Source organism: Helicoverpa armigera, chromosome 29, assembly GCF_030705265.1.
Source record: "Helicoverpa armigera isolate CAAS_96S chromosome 29, ASM3070526v1, whole genome shotgun sequence".
NCBI lineage: Eukaryota > Metazoa > Arthropoda > Insecta > Lepidoptera > Noctuidae > Helicoverpa > Helicoverpa armigera.
In genome coordinates, this window is record NC_087148.1 from 2,251,291 (window position 1) to 2,265,834 (window position 14,544).

At 39.1% G+C, this 14,544-nt stretch overlaps 1 protein-coding gene across 1 annotated transcript in view; it reads right to left on the reverse strand.

Annotated features, from left to right (window-relative positions):
- Positions 1-391: 391 nt before the first annotated feature.
- The window catches only part of LOC110377742 (neurofibromin), a 150,788-nt gene continuing 136,635 nt past the window's right edge, over positions 392-14,544 (reverse strand). Inside the window, exons 60-68 of the mRNA XM_064042548.1 lie at positions 8,109-8,195; positions 5,519-5,623; positions 5,011-5,140; positions 4,362-4,437; positions 3,978-4,065; positions 3,437-3,535; positions 2,903-3,053; positions 2,249-2,338; positions 392-876 (exon numbers count right to left, since the gene is read on the reverse strand). Of these exons, the coding sequence (XP_063898618.1) occupies positions 2,292-2,338; positions 2,903-3,053; positions 3,437-3,535; positions 3,978-4,065; positions 4,362-4,437; positions 5,011-5,140; positions 5,519-5,623; positions 8,109-8,195 (783 nt within the window). The 3' untranslated portion in view covers positions 392-876; positions 2,249-2,291. The remainder of the gene's footprint in view (positions 877-2,248; positions 2,339-2,902; positions 3,054-3,436; positions 3,536-3,977; positions 4,066-4,361; positions 4,438-5,010; positions 5,141-5,518; positions 5,624-8,108; positions 8,196-14,544) is intronic.

Consider the following 14,544-nt stretch of genomic DNA (forward strand, 5'->3'; position numbering starts at 1 on the left):
TCTTATAATTTAAAATACACGACACGATTAATACGAAATAAAGTTCTAGATTTAAAATCTAAAACTAGGACTTTTAATATTAAATTTATTTTGATAGAGACGATTTTTTTTACTAGGCCGACCTTACACGTGTAAGTTTAACTTACGATAAAATAAATGTAAAACTCGTAAGTCGCTTATAGTCATTTCTTAGAACTTCTTACAATTTACGGAAGTTACTTTCGTCATTTTTCGGAAGTAACTTACGTTATTCTTACGGAAGTAACTTACGTTATTTTTACGGAAACAACTTACGTTATTTTTACGGAAGTAACTTACGTAATTTTTACGGAAGCAACTTACGTTATTTTTACGGAAGTTACTTACGTAATTTTTACGGTAGGTACTTACGTAATTTTACGGAAGCAACTTACAAGTGTAAAGTCGGGTTTACACATGCTACATAGTTATTTTATGACCACAGCTGGGCAATTTTGCCAAACTTTACGGGCGATTACAATAGTCAATTAGTAATATTAACAGACGAGTTCACAGATGTATTCTGAACTACTTCGCGCAATCGGATAAGTAGCTCATAGTCTTCATCGATTAGTGGGTTTATCTAACACATAAATATTTTTTAAATCGGTCCATATGTTTTTGAGTTTATCCATTACAAACCAACGAACATAAATATTTTTTTTCCTCTTGTAATATTACTCTTAATTGATATATTATAATAATCAATGCTTCGTTTCTACTTGTCTATGCACGCTTAAAATATGGATATACGCAATAAAAACCTCTGGAATGGAAGAGGGGTTGTCTGTGGTTTGTACACGAATTCCCTTGTCTATGGGGTTTCTTATTTCTTCTACTTCATTTTCCTTCAGTTTTCTGTAAATAATAATATTTATTTATTTAATACTTCTGCACATTTTGAACAAGTTTAACGTCATAGGCGTTTTCTCCCAGTCTACTTATTTATTATTTTTTTTTTTCTCAGCGGTTACACCCGCGTTCTAAGGAAACAACTTCCCGCACCCGAATAAAAAGTAGGCTAGCCTTTCAGACTGTAGAATATCTGTGTACCACATTTCATTGAAATTGGTAAGTAGTATAGGCACAAAATACATAGGTACAGAAGTCAATCTACATACAAAGCGCGTTCGAGTCACGCAGACATAGGTGTCTATGTGTGCGTGTTCACAGACGCGCTGTCTCAAAACAACTCAAAACAGCGCGAGCGCGGCTGCCGCTTTCTTAAGATACGCGCGTCACACACAAGGTAGATAAATGTGCACGCGTTGTGATACTAACTGTAATATTTTTAATTTTAATAACAAAAGAAAAAGTAATAATGGAGCAACAAAAAAAGTCGTATTAAATTGTTAAGTGGACGGTTGTTTTAATACAACTAAAACAGTGAACAGTCGTTTTTTTAGCCTGCCGTATTACCTATAGTATGTACCTGCTTATTTTCTCATATTTCGATGGTTCGTTTAAAAAACGCAGTTGGTAGGTACAGTTAGGTGGGTAGGTAAGCGCCCCGGCGGCCTCTGGCCCAATACCGTAATAAGTTTTGCAAGTGTCGACCCAGGCGAACCTCCCAACCTACCCTCAAAGATTATTACTAGTAGGAGTTGATAATTTTTGTGATCATGGCAAGAGTATGTTGTAAGGTAGACGAAATAAAACTCGCACATCAAGGTTTCTGTAGGCAGAAGCAAGCTTAGATCAGGGACTGTACCAACCCATTACATACAAAAATATTTTTTTCGCAAGTAAAGAGTAGGATAAGTATATATTTATAAATAACAAAATTATAAATTGCGGTTTCTAAAAAAGTTCGGTATCTCGTTCAAACGAATTTCCTTTGAAAGTGTTTATTAACCTCTTGTAAGCCACATTAAATATTTTATTATTAGGTATTGGTTTACCACTACCACGTTAGTTTTATAAAAAAGTTGACAGCCCTAGCGCGACCGCCGAGTTTAGGCATGAAAAGTGAAGTACATACATGAGATTGACTTCTGTTGTATTTTGTGGTATAGGCGTGAAAACCAGACGAAATTTATTGTAATTTTTGACAGTTATTGCGGGTAGTTAGAAGCTAGAAAAACGACCAGTTTTACCAACTGGGTTGAGGAGGTCATAGGCAGTCGCTCCTTGTGGCACACTGGTACTCAGCTGCATCCGGTTAAACTGGAAGCCGAGCTCAAATTACTTCACTTAATAATCAATGTTATTTGAAAATATTTTAACTTACCAGTAAATAGGAGTGCGGTCCATATTTACTATTCTTCCTCTGGCTATGTGTCCTGCGTGGGACAGTATAATGTGGCCTGCCGGTGTACTCCTGGTAACAATATAAATATTTTAGTCTCTTTTTTGTCATATACAGATAAAAGTACCTAGCATATAAGTATTGTTATGTACAATATACGTGTATTTGTATTTTATGGGCCCTAGTTGCCTAGTTAAAGAAATAAATAAAAAATAAAAATAATGAGCTTTCGTCCATTAGATAGTGTCGTAACGATTGATGATTCCGGTATGCACCAATATCAATAATAGTAGAGTAGTTTCCACAATTATTCGTATATTAATTCATAAGAAATTACATAGCGATTACTGCTTAACAAAACTACACGTCATCAATGCACGCCTGTGTGAAAACTCAATCTGTTCAGTTAGCGAAAGTCGCCTTAAATATAATTCAAGGTCATTGTCACTTGAATCAAGCATAGGTAAAGTTTACTTTGACCACAACGGTCAAGATCATTTCTATTTATACCCGAAATCTCACTCACATCTAAACTTTTCCTCATGTCTAAACTAGTGCCATCCTTTAAAAATATTCGAGGTCAATAACTTCGAAGGTCAAGGTCACTTTTTAAAAATTTATCTCAGCTTAACTTACCAGGATACCGGTGCCCATCGCAAGGGTCCGGGTGGTCCGGATCGGGGGGCGGAGCCCGAGTCAGGGCTTCGTCGCCGCCCGGCAGACAGGTTTCCACCATAGCTTCGAGACAGTTCACGAATAGCTCGCTGCTTTCGGCCGTGCATTGGTTCTGAGAAATGAGTAAATATTTAAAGCACAAGATCACCTACGACGTAAATTATAGTTTCCTTAAAACAACGGTTTACTATGAATTTTCAAAGTAAACAGTGGTTTTAAGAAAAATACGTTTATATTTTTGATGAAATTGGGCCTGTATCTAAGTTTAAATTACAAAAGATCATGCGTCATTTAGAACCCATGATTTTTACATTGTTTAATAGTGATGTCGTATATTTGCTCTTCAAGACCAGTTTATTTCATTCTGTGGGTGACAATTTCATTATGAGGGAGCTACTTGCACCAGCAGGGTAAAATTATTTATCAAAGAAACATCCTTACAAGCTTTCGCATTTATAATATCAGTGGGACTAGAATCATGTAATTTAATATTACCTTTGTGAATGGTCCTGCGAATCTCCACAGGCCTCCGAAGCCACAACTCTGCATATAGTGCAACTGCTGCTGACTCGCGTCTTCGCTCGCTATCATGTTCTGAAATATTTATTATATTGCTGCACCACACAATTAATAAATAAGATTTGAAGAAGGGCAGTGGATGGATGAATGGATGGCTGCCCAAAACCTGGATGGTTGGCTTTTGTTGGCATAATAGTTAAGCTGATATATGATGATGACACAATTAATACATAGGTGCTCGTGGTTAACTAACAGCTGCATGTGTTGTACACTCAAAGACAATTTGCCTTTTGCCACGGTCACTCCCTAGATGACTGATCATCTTTATCAAGTTTTTTAATGTTTTGGAAGGACGTTAAGGAAGTTAAGACTCGTATTTGTGGTAAATATGAAGAGCAACGAGAATGTTGTATCGGGCAACGGTTGTACGGAACATGTCGGCTGTTATTATTAATTCTGAAAATCCACAAAAACGCCTCACGTAATTGGAAAATAAAATAAACATGCATTCATTTACCTGTATGATGCTTTGCACAGCGCTTAGAATCAGCTGATCATGGCAATGCATTAGAACGTGGTTGATCTTCATGTCCAGTAGACTGTGACTGTTGACAACAATTTTTGATATTGTTAGTACAAAAAATAATACCTAAATAAATCTAAAATATATTGGATGAAAAGTTTTTCTAATTTAAGCAGGTAATCTAAAAATGTTTTGATAAATAACACTTATTTTTATTGGCTGTTTAAAAAAAACAAAATTATAGCACAAATGAGCTTCAAATCAGACGTGAAAAAATTTCAAGGCAATTTTTAAGAAATTTCTTTTTTACAATTTTTGCTCAAAGAGGCATATTTGTTTGAAGAACTTTTAATGTAAAAAATGATATGTAATACTTACATAACTGGGAATACTTTGGGGAACACAACAGATCCCTCGGCCAAGTATTGGTACAGAATCCTTATCTCGTCCTCATCTGTAACAGCAATTATTAACATTGGTATTGTATGTTGCACATTTTTTGACAGTCGTTACGGGAAGTCAGAAGCCAAAAAGTCTGACAAACAGTCTAAACAATGAGTATCGAGCTCTTAGGTAACTGGGTTGAGGAGGTCAGATAGGCAGTCTCTGTTAGTGGCAAACTGGCACTAAGCTGCATCCAGTCAGACTGCAATCCAACCCCAACATAGTTAGGCAAAAGTTAAGCAGATGATATCGAAATAAATGGAATAATCTAAATGGCCCATGGATGACTGACTAGAACACAGTTTTGTGAGTAGACCCGGCGGATAATGACCCCTCTTCATCATCTAAAAGGCTAAGCACATAATGAAGTGGGATTTAGCTAGGCGGATGAGGAACTGACTTTTATTTTTTTTAACGACGTCAAAAATCATCAAATGACCCCTCCCGCTGTGGGTTACGCGCGGTGAGGGAGTGTCAGACTCTTACCGACTAAACACCGTCGTGTTCCGTCGTAGGCCGCGTATGTACCAGCGCCGCGGTAACTCGCGAGAACAATCCCGCAGCCCCGGCATGTTGAACTGACCTGTGGTATATTTGACGAGCGTAGCGAGCACGGTGAGCACTAGCGCTTGTGTGGTGAAGTCCGACAGTACCGACGGGTCGAGTAGACTGTTGCTTTCTGGACTGCTTGTGTCTTTGTCCGTTGATGCTTGCTGGATGTTATAATGTTTATGTTAATACTGGTTCTTTGTAATAAGATATCTATGTACTAAATGGAAAAGCTGACGCCGCGGTTTCAACCACGTCCCGTGGGAACTACTCCACACATCCGGTTGAAAAGTAGTGAATATTCTTCCTCGATAATTGGACTAGATAGTCCTAGATATTGATATAAATTTTCAAATCGGAGAAATATTACCAAACATAAGTGCGCTCAAACAAAAGTATAGATTCACTCCCTTTTTACTAGAGGTTTTTTTAGACAATCTTCAAGGTAAAGTTCTAATTTACACAATATTCAAGGTCAAGGCATCATTAAGACAAAATTCAAGGTCAAACAAATTATGACGAGTAGATCCTTATTAACTTACCTTCGTAGAAGTCTCAGGATAGTCACTGTCTCCCGACTTGGTAGAGGAAGGTCGTTCCGTGTCGTCCGTGCTTCCTGGTGACCCTCGGCCGTCGTCCTCTACCATCTGTGGTTAAAATAGAAGGGTTTCAATATAGAAACCTGTGCATTGAGAACTTCTTACTTTTTGGGAGGTCCATTTAAAAACAGATAAAACGTAATAGCTTTAAATTACATAGAGAGAGATTTATTACAAAAATATACTGAAAAACCTTTATTTCCTATATACTTACCTTTCCTACCTTAATTTCATTAACATTAGAGTGTTAATACTTTCATTATCATTCCTCATATTGCTTTCAAGGTCAATGTTTCGACGAATAGCGTTACCAGTTGTCAACTTCACCTTAAATTACTATAGGTTACCACGATGGTTTGATCAGCTAACATTAATTTCAGAATATTTTTATGGTCTAAAAGTAAGTACTCACATCAAACCCACTATCGGCATCGCCCTGCTCCCGCGCCGACTCGCCAGTCGGTCCGTGCTGCATACTGTGAGCCCGGCCTTCACTGTCCTGTATCCAGTGTGTATATGTAAGTACTCACATCAAACCCACTATCGGCATCGCCCTGCTCCCGCGCCGACTCGCCAGTCGGTCCGTGCTGCATACTGTGAGCCCGGCCTTCACTGTCCTGTATCCAGTGTGTATATGTAAGTACTCACATCAAACCCACTATCGGCATCGCCCTGCTCCCGCGCCGACTCGCCAGTCGGTCCGTGCTGCATACTGTGAGCCCGGCCTTCACTGTCCTGTATCCAGTGTGTATATGTAAGTACTCACATCAAACCCACTATCGGCATCGCCCTGCTCCCGCGCCGACTCGCCAGTCGGTCCGTGCTGCATACTGTGAGCCCGGCCTTCACTGTCCTGTATCCAGTGTGTATATGTAAGTACTCACATCAAACCCACTATCGGCATCGCCCTGCTCCCGCGCCGACTCGCCAGTCGGTCCGTGCTGCATACTGTGAGCCCGGCCTTCACTGTCCTGTATCCAGTGTGTATATGTAAGTACTCACATCAAACCCACTATCGGCATCGCCCTGCTCCCGCCGACTCGCCAGTCGGTCCGTGCTGCATACTGTGAGCCCGGCCTTCACTGTCCTGTATCCAGTGTGTATATGTAAGTACTCACATCAAACCCACTATCGGCATCGCCCTGCTCCCGCGCCGACTCGCCAGTCGGTCCGTGCTGCATACTGTGAGCCCGGCCTTCACTGTCCTGTATCCAGTGTGTATATGTAAGTACTCACATCAAACCCACTATCGGCATCGCCCTGCTCCCGCGCCGACTCGCCAGTCGGTCCGTGCTGCATACTGTGAGCCCGGCCTTCACTGTCCTGTATCCAGTGTGTATATGTAAGTACTCACATCAAACCCACTATCGGCATCGCCCTGCTCCCGCGCCGACTCGCCAGTCGGTCCGTGCTGCATACTGTGAGCCCGGCCTTCACTGTCCTGTATCCAGTGTGTATATGTAAGTACTCACATCAAACCCACTATCGGCATCGCCCTGCTCCCGCGCCGACTCGCCAGTCGGTCCGTGCTGCATACTGTGAGCCCGGCCTTCACTGTCCTGTATCCAGTGTGTATATGTAAGTACTCACATCAAACCCACTATCGGCATCGCCCTGCTCCCGCGCCGACTCGCCAGTCGGTCCGTGCTGCATACTGTGAGCCCGGCCTTCACTGTCCTGTATCCAGTGTGTATATGTAAGTACTCACATCAAACCCACTATCGGCATCGCCCTGCTCCCGCGCCGACTCGCCAGTCGGTCCGTGCTGCATACTGTGAGCCCGGCCTTCACTGTCCTGTATCCAGTGTGTATATGTAAGTACTCACATCAAACCCACTATCGGCATCGCCCTGCTCCCGCGCCGACTCGCCAGTCGGTCCGTGCTGCATACTGTGAGCCCGGCCTTCACTGTCCTGTATCCAGTGTGTATATGTAAGTACTCACATCAAACCCACTATCGGCATCGCCCTGCTCCGCGCCGACTCGCCAGTCGGTCCGTGCTGCATACTGTGAGCCCGGCCTTCACTGTCCTGTATCCAGTGTGTATATGTAAGTACTCACATCAAACCCACTATCGGCATCGCCCTGCTCCCGCGCCGACTCGCCAGTCGGTCCGTGCTGCATACTGTGAGCCCGGCCTTCACTGTCCTGTATCCAGTGTGTATATGTAAGTACTCACATCAAACCCACTATCGGCATCGCCCTGCTCCCGCGCCGACTCGCCAGTCGGTCCGTGCTGCATACTGTGAGCCCGGCCTTCACTGTCCTGTATCCAGTGTGTATATGTAAGTACTCACATCAAACCCACTATCGGCATCGCCCTGCTCCCGCGCCGACTCGCCAGTCGGTCCGTGCTGCATACTGTGAGCCCGGCCTTCACTGTCCTGTATCCAGTGTGTATATGTAAGTACTCACATCAAACCCACTATCGGCATCGCCCTGCTCCCGCGCCGACTCGCCAGTCGGTCCGTGCTGCATACTGTGAGCCCGGCCTTCACTGTCCTGTATCCAGTGTGTATATGTAAGTACTCACATCAAACCCACTATCGGCATCGCCCTGCTCCCGCGCCGACTCGCCAGTCGGTCCGTGCTGCATACTGTGAGCCCGGCCTTCACTGTCCTGTATCCAGTGTGTATATGTAAGTATATATTAGGCTTATACCATGCACATATGCGTGTATATTTATGTGTATAATACAAGAGGGGTGTGTGGTCCCGAAATTTATTGGGACAAAATCTGGTGTATTTTTTTGGAATATAATGTCCGGTTTTTATAAAAAGTAACTATTTTTTTAAAGTCTAGAAACTGTTTTAATGAAACCATGACAGTCGTTAGCCGGTGGTTATGGTTCGGTTATACTAAAACGAATTGTTCCGCATTTATGAGTGCCGGACATATAACAGTCAGATTCTAAATAGTGTATCATACAATTGCAGTTTGAGGGTGCAACTTTATAAGCCTTCGTGAGTTTTGGTGAAAAGCACATAAGGTAAATCTAATGACATAAAGTTTCTCTTTTTGAAAGGAAATGCTCTCACAAGACGGCACTTCTTGTTATATTGCCCACAGCTGTCGCGGTTTCACATACTGCCTCCATGGGCTGACTATCCCCTTTTCAACAACGACATTTATTTACATATTTTTTGAAGCCCTCACAGTACAAACTAATTAAATACTTCACCACTTCCTATGTGTTATTACTGGGAAGAAGAAGTGGTGAAACTCCCCAGCAACACATGTCTGCCTAAGTATGAGGTTTGAAGAACCAGATTCGTACTAAACAAATTCAAAATTAATATTAATATAACAAAATTTCGAGACCACACAAATACAACAGATATTTTAGGACGAAGGGAATAAGACATTTAAAAACGTACACCAGGGTTTTAAGATCCAGAAGCATCTATGTCATTATTAGAATAATCTATTTTATTTAGGTAGCTATTTCGATGTACTTTTAGGAATTATTTTACAAAATATTAGTATGAGAGCTAGCGACGTGTGGTTATGAGAATTTTAAGTAAAGTTTTTTTATATGTCACCTGCGTTGGTCTTTCGGTCCATTTCATTTCTCATGCATACGCAGAAGTTTTGTTCAACATTTTTGACTACTGTTAAGTCTGTGGCAGTCAATTGCGGACAAGAAAAGCTTCTATTGACAATCTGTACCTATTCTGACCATCTAGTATATTAAAAAATTCAGAGGCCGCCAGGCAGATCTGAGAAAATTCTGCCATTGCTGCTCGTTAGGTGACTGAACCTGCAGCTCAAACGTTAAGAAGAAGAATAGTATTTAAGATTTTATTTGTTCGTTAGAAGTTACTCATAACAAATTACCAAATGATAAAGTAAATAAGCCGAAAAATAACAAGTTTTTAGTGAAATTTGATCAATGTTGTACTATTTTTTACATTTAAAAATAGTATGTAGTAACCTTAATCAAAGCAGAGATGGCATATAAAAAAATCGCTTTACCTGAAATTCCACATAGAAAACGTTGCTAGCTCTTAGACTATAAGCTAAATCTAGAAGCGCGTAGTGTGTTAGACTTTAGTCTTGTGGCCATATTGTCTATTTGTGACATTTGTGGCTATTTGTAGCATTTGTGGCTATTTGTGACGTTTGTGGCTAATTGTGACGTTTGTGGCTATTTGTGACGTTTGTGGCTATTTGTGACGTTTGTGGCTATTTGTAGCATTTGTGGCTATTTGTGACGTTTGTGGCTATTTGAAGCATTTGTGACGTTTGTGGCTATTTGTAGCATTTGTGACGTTTGTGGCTATTTATAGCGTTTGTGGCTATTCGTAGCAAATCAGGCTATTTGTGGCTATTTAAAATTATTTTGGTAATAAATCTGGGTGTATCTGTGATTTTTATTGTTTTTTTGTGCATTTTATTCGTGTTTGTTTTAATTAATTGATGCAGTAGTGAATTTTAGCTGTGTATACTTTTGGTTATAATTTGTTGGAGAAATTAGACAGTTGTGAATGTAGATAATAATGCTGTCACATAATAAATTTTCAAACTTTAATAAGAAAACATGTCTGATATATATAATGTGTTTATACTCAAAGTCAAATGTTGTAATAAAAATCCTGGGTTAATGAACTAAAGTCAAATATCGATAATGCATTTAACTTCTTGCACACCCATAAGCGGTGCACACCCATGGAAGAAGTATAAGTAATAAGTCCTCCATCAAATTATAATTTAAAGTATGTTAATGGTTTGTGATGTATTCACAGGAATTTGAAATTAAAAATTTCAGATTTGTTAATTTTATTGAGTTCCTAGTTTGAAGTTATTTTTATATATTTTTGTGTAATTTTGTTTTAATGTTTAAGAGTTATTTTTTTATCCATTAAAACATTGTGAGAAGTATCTTATTATATTATTCTCTACGCTAAATGCTAAGCAAAAATATAGGACCATAAATACTGTGAAAAATAGAGCTGTGCAGTTTTTTATCGATATTTCTCACAATATTATCATAGACAAGAAACTATGCCGAATGTTTGAAAATTAATGCCAATTCCAGGGTAAACCATGCAGGTTTAATTTAGAATAATCCAACATTACCAGGGCGATGGGGTCTCTAATGGACACTATAAATATCAAAAAGGGGTCACAAAAATTTTAAGATTTCATATCAAATTTAACATTTTGCGATACTTAAAAGCGCATTTTTTTAACGTTTTAGTTCCAAGTGCACCGACTACATATTATTATATATGTCAGTTTTCTTTAAACAACTGTTTAGGTACTATGAATTTTTACATTCAAGTTTTTAAAGTAAACAATTGTTTAAGAAAAACGGACGATTATTTTGTCGATGAACTAAAAAATATACAGCCTTACTACAAAAACTTAAACATCTGTTGAACACTTGTCTAAAAAATGTGGCTGCAACATAAACCTTATTTCAGAGTCATAATTGTCATCATTTTAGATTAGTTTTCAACAGACGTTTAAAACTTTTTGTGGTACGACGGATAAGTCAAATTTGTAAAGATAGACGAAAAAAACAGTTATATATCGCAAAACATTATTAACCATCACAAAAAACGGTATAAAAATAACATTACTCTTGGTGGTCCGATGGAATCTTTCGAGGTAGGTACAGAGAATGACCTCTGAGTCTTAAAAAGCATTCTAGCCGAAGTCTATTGATTGAAAGCAGTGCAAAGCATGTTGACACATAATAAGCAACGATTAACGTTAAAATAACCGTTACAGTTACGAAAAATAACGTTATAATGACAGTAACGGTTATTTCCAAAGGTTGCAACAAATAACGTTATTTTTAAAGTCAGTAACGTTTATTTTCATTAATCATTGTTTTTACAAAGAGTGAAATATTGCGTTATATTCGTATTTTAAACACCCCAAAGTGTAAATAAAAATATTGTCGACAAAATAACGTGTAACGGATAACTCAGTGACAAAGTTACCGTTATTTTTCATTTAGAAGAACAATATTAACGTTATAAAAAAACGTGTGACGAGTTACAAAGTTACCGTTATTTTCGTTTTAGAGTATCAATAAAACGTGTAACGTGTTACAAAGAAACCGTTATTTTTCATTTAGAGTAACAATAAAACGTGTAACGTTAACAAAATAACCGTTTTTTTGTAGTAACGTATATAACGCAAGCACAGCGATGCGGGTTGGGGTTGTAAGTAGTAATACAAACGATATAATGTAAGTCAAGTCCGGATAGGAGCGTGTAAAAGACAACAGTGACATGAGTAGGTACGTGGCAAACTGGAAGGTAAAGTATAAATTAGTTGGTGGCGGGTTGAATACGAATAGTTTTTTTTTTTGAATGTGTTATTTCGGTAACTGTTATTTACGAAAAATTATATCTCTAGACGTTAAGAGGTTTCATACACCATAGGGTTGATAATGTAATTATTTTTGTACGTAAGTCGATTTCAGACTTATAATATTTATTTAGATTTTTCTTAACTATAGTACAGTAAATAAAGTGTACATACATAGATCAAGAAAGAGGGATTAATGAATTAGACAATATCTGTCATTGTTTTTGAAATCTCAACACAAGTTTTGTAACTTTTAAAGCCGCGCCGGTTGCCACATATTAAAAGCAGAATTCAGATGTTGATTAAATTGAAAAGTAACAATTATTGCATGATGGGTTAATCAAAGTTACAACTACATTTTTGTTTGGTGCAGGTTACTCGGAATATTCAAAATAAATAATGAAGCTCTTCAGCTTTAAATCATTAGTATATATTTTATTGACAAATTTTTCAACCCGCCATAAGAAAAGGAAGTAGAACAGAACATAAGTATAATATCTAATACATCACTATCAGACAATGGCTGCATGATTCCAGTAACGATTCAACTTGTTTATGTCACAACTCTAGTACATTATCACCCACTATGACCGAATCATATTTGAAAAGAATTTATATATCTGTATGGGGTCTTATTTAAAAGAAGAATATTTTTAGCAACGGTAAAAATACGTTTTTATTTGCGTATTTTGTTTTTTGATATGTTGTTATTTTAATACTAGCTTTCACCCGCAAATTTACCCGCGTCAGAATCGAACGATTTCTCGTAAACGGATCAAAATTTAATGTAAGTTTTTTATATGTATTGGTAATTATGTACTGGAGTTATTGAATGTCAATACTTAGAAAATATGCCTTCAGATATATGCCCCTATGTAGATACAAAAATAACAAAACCATATTTTTTGTTTATAAATGTAATAATGCTCTTCATATAAATTAATAGCAGAATCCATTTTTCCCACATCCTGTGGAAACTATTTCCAGTACCCGGATAAAATATAGCCTATGTAGCTTCCCAACAGAGAAATATTTTTTAAATCGATTCAGCAGTTTCGGGGCCATAAGGCACAAGCAACCAAAAAAACTTTGATAAGTTCTTAAAAAAATATCTAGAATATAATCTGAAGGCATTTTTTCGATAATAATTACTTTATCAATTACACATGAAATAATATATTTCTGTCATGATATTAGAATGTCACTTTACACAAAGCTGTCATTACTGTCAAATGAAACGCTAACAAGCCAATTTTGTTCATCTGGTTGGGAAACGCTTTTATTGAATATTTTAGGATATTTATTGTGTGTTTATTAAGCGATTAAATAAACTAATGTATTATTCAAAAAGATCGGTTTAAGTCTGTTTTAATATAGATTTTGAGAAGTTATTTGTATTATTTAAGTTTTGAGAAAGATAAAATTTGTGACTTTTAAATATTTTTTATAATGTAAAATGAGTTTGTACATAAGTTTAACATGTTTCATCATCAGCCTATCGCAGTCCACTGCTGGACATAGGCCTCTCCAAGTGCACGCCACTGAGATCGATTTTCGGCTACTCGCATCCAGCTCCTGCCAGCCGTCTTGCGCAAGTCATCACTCCACCGTGCCTGAGGACGTCCTACACTACGCTTGCCGAGGCGTGGTCTCCACTCTAGAACTCGTTTACCCCAACGGTTATCGGTTCTTCGGCTAATATGGCCAGCCCACTGCCACTTCAGCTTGCTGATTCGGTGGGCTATGTCGATGACCTTGGTTCTCTGACGGATTACCTCATTTCTGATGCGATCCCTCAGAGAAATGCCAAGCATAGCCCTTTCCATAGCCCGCTGAGCGTCTTTAAACTTGTGGACCAGCCGTACCGTCAGTGTCCACGTTTCGGCTCCGTAAGTCATGACAGGTAGGACGCACTGATTGAAGACTTTCGTCTTTAGGCACTGTGGGATCGACGATGTTAGGACTCGACGTAGCTTCCCAAATGCAGCCCAACCCAACTGAATTCTCCTATTCACCTCGTCCTCAAAGTTGTTTCTACCTAACTGCAATGTCTGCCCGAGGTATACATATTTCCGAACAACTTCGAGAACGGCGCCGTGTATCGCAATCGGTTCCGGTAGAACATGTTCATTGAATATGACCTTGGTTTTGTCCAAGTTCATCCGTAGGCCGATGCGTAGAGAAGATTCAGCCAGGTCGTTCAGCATTTGTTGTAGGTCCTGCAGCGTTTCCGCCATGATGACGATATCGTCAGCAAATCTCAAGTGAGAGATGTGTTCGCCATTGATGTTGATGCCACGTCCTTTCCAGTTCAGCGTCTTGAACATATCCTCCATTGCATTAGTGAACAGTTTCGGGGAAATAACATCCCCTTGTCTCACTCCTCGATGCAACGGTATGGGCCTTGTTTGCTGATTTTGTACTTGGACGGACATTGTAGCGGCTTCGTAGAGACATCTCATCACTTGGATGTATCGCCAATCTACTTGACAACGCTGCAGGGACTCCAGAACAGACCAGATTTCAACCGAGTCAAAGGCCTTCTCATAGTCCACAAATGCTAGACACAGGGGCTGATTATACTCTTCGGTCTTCTGTATAATCTGCCGCACTGTGTGGATGTGGTCTATGGTGCCGTATCCGC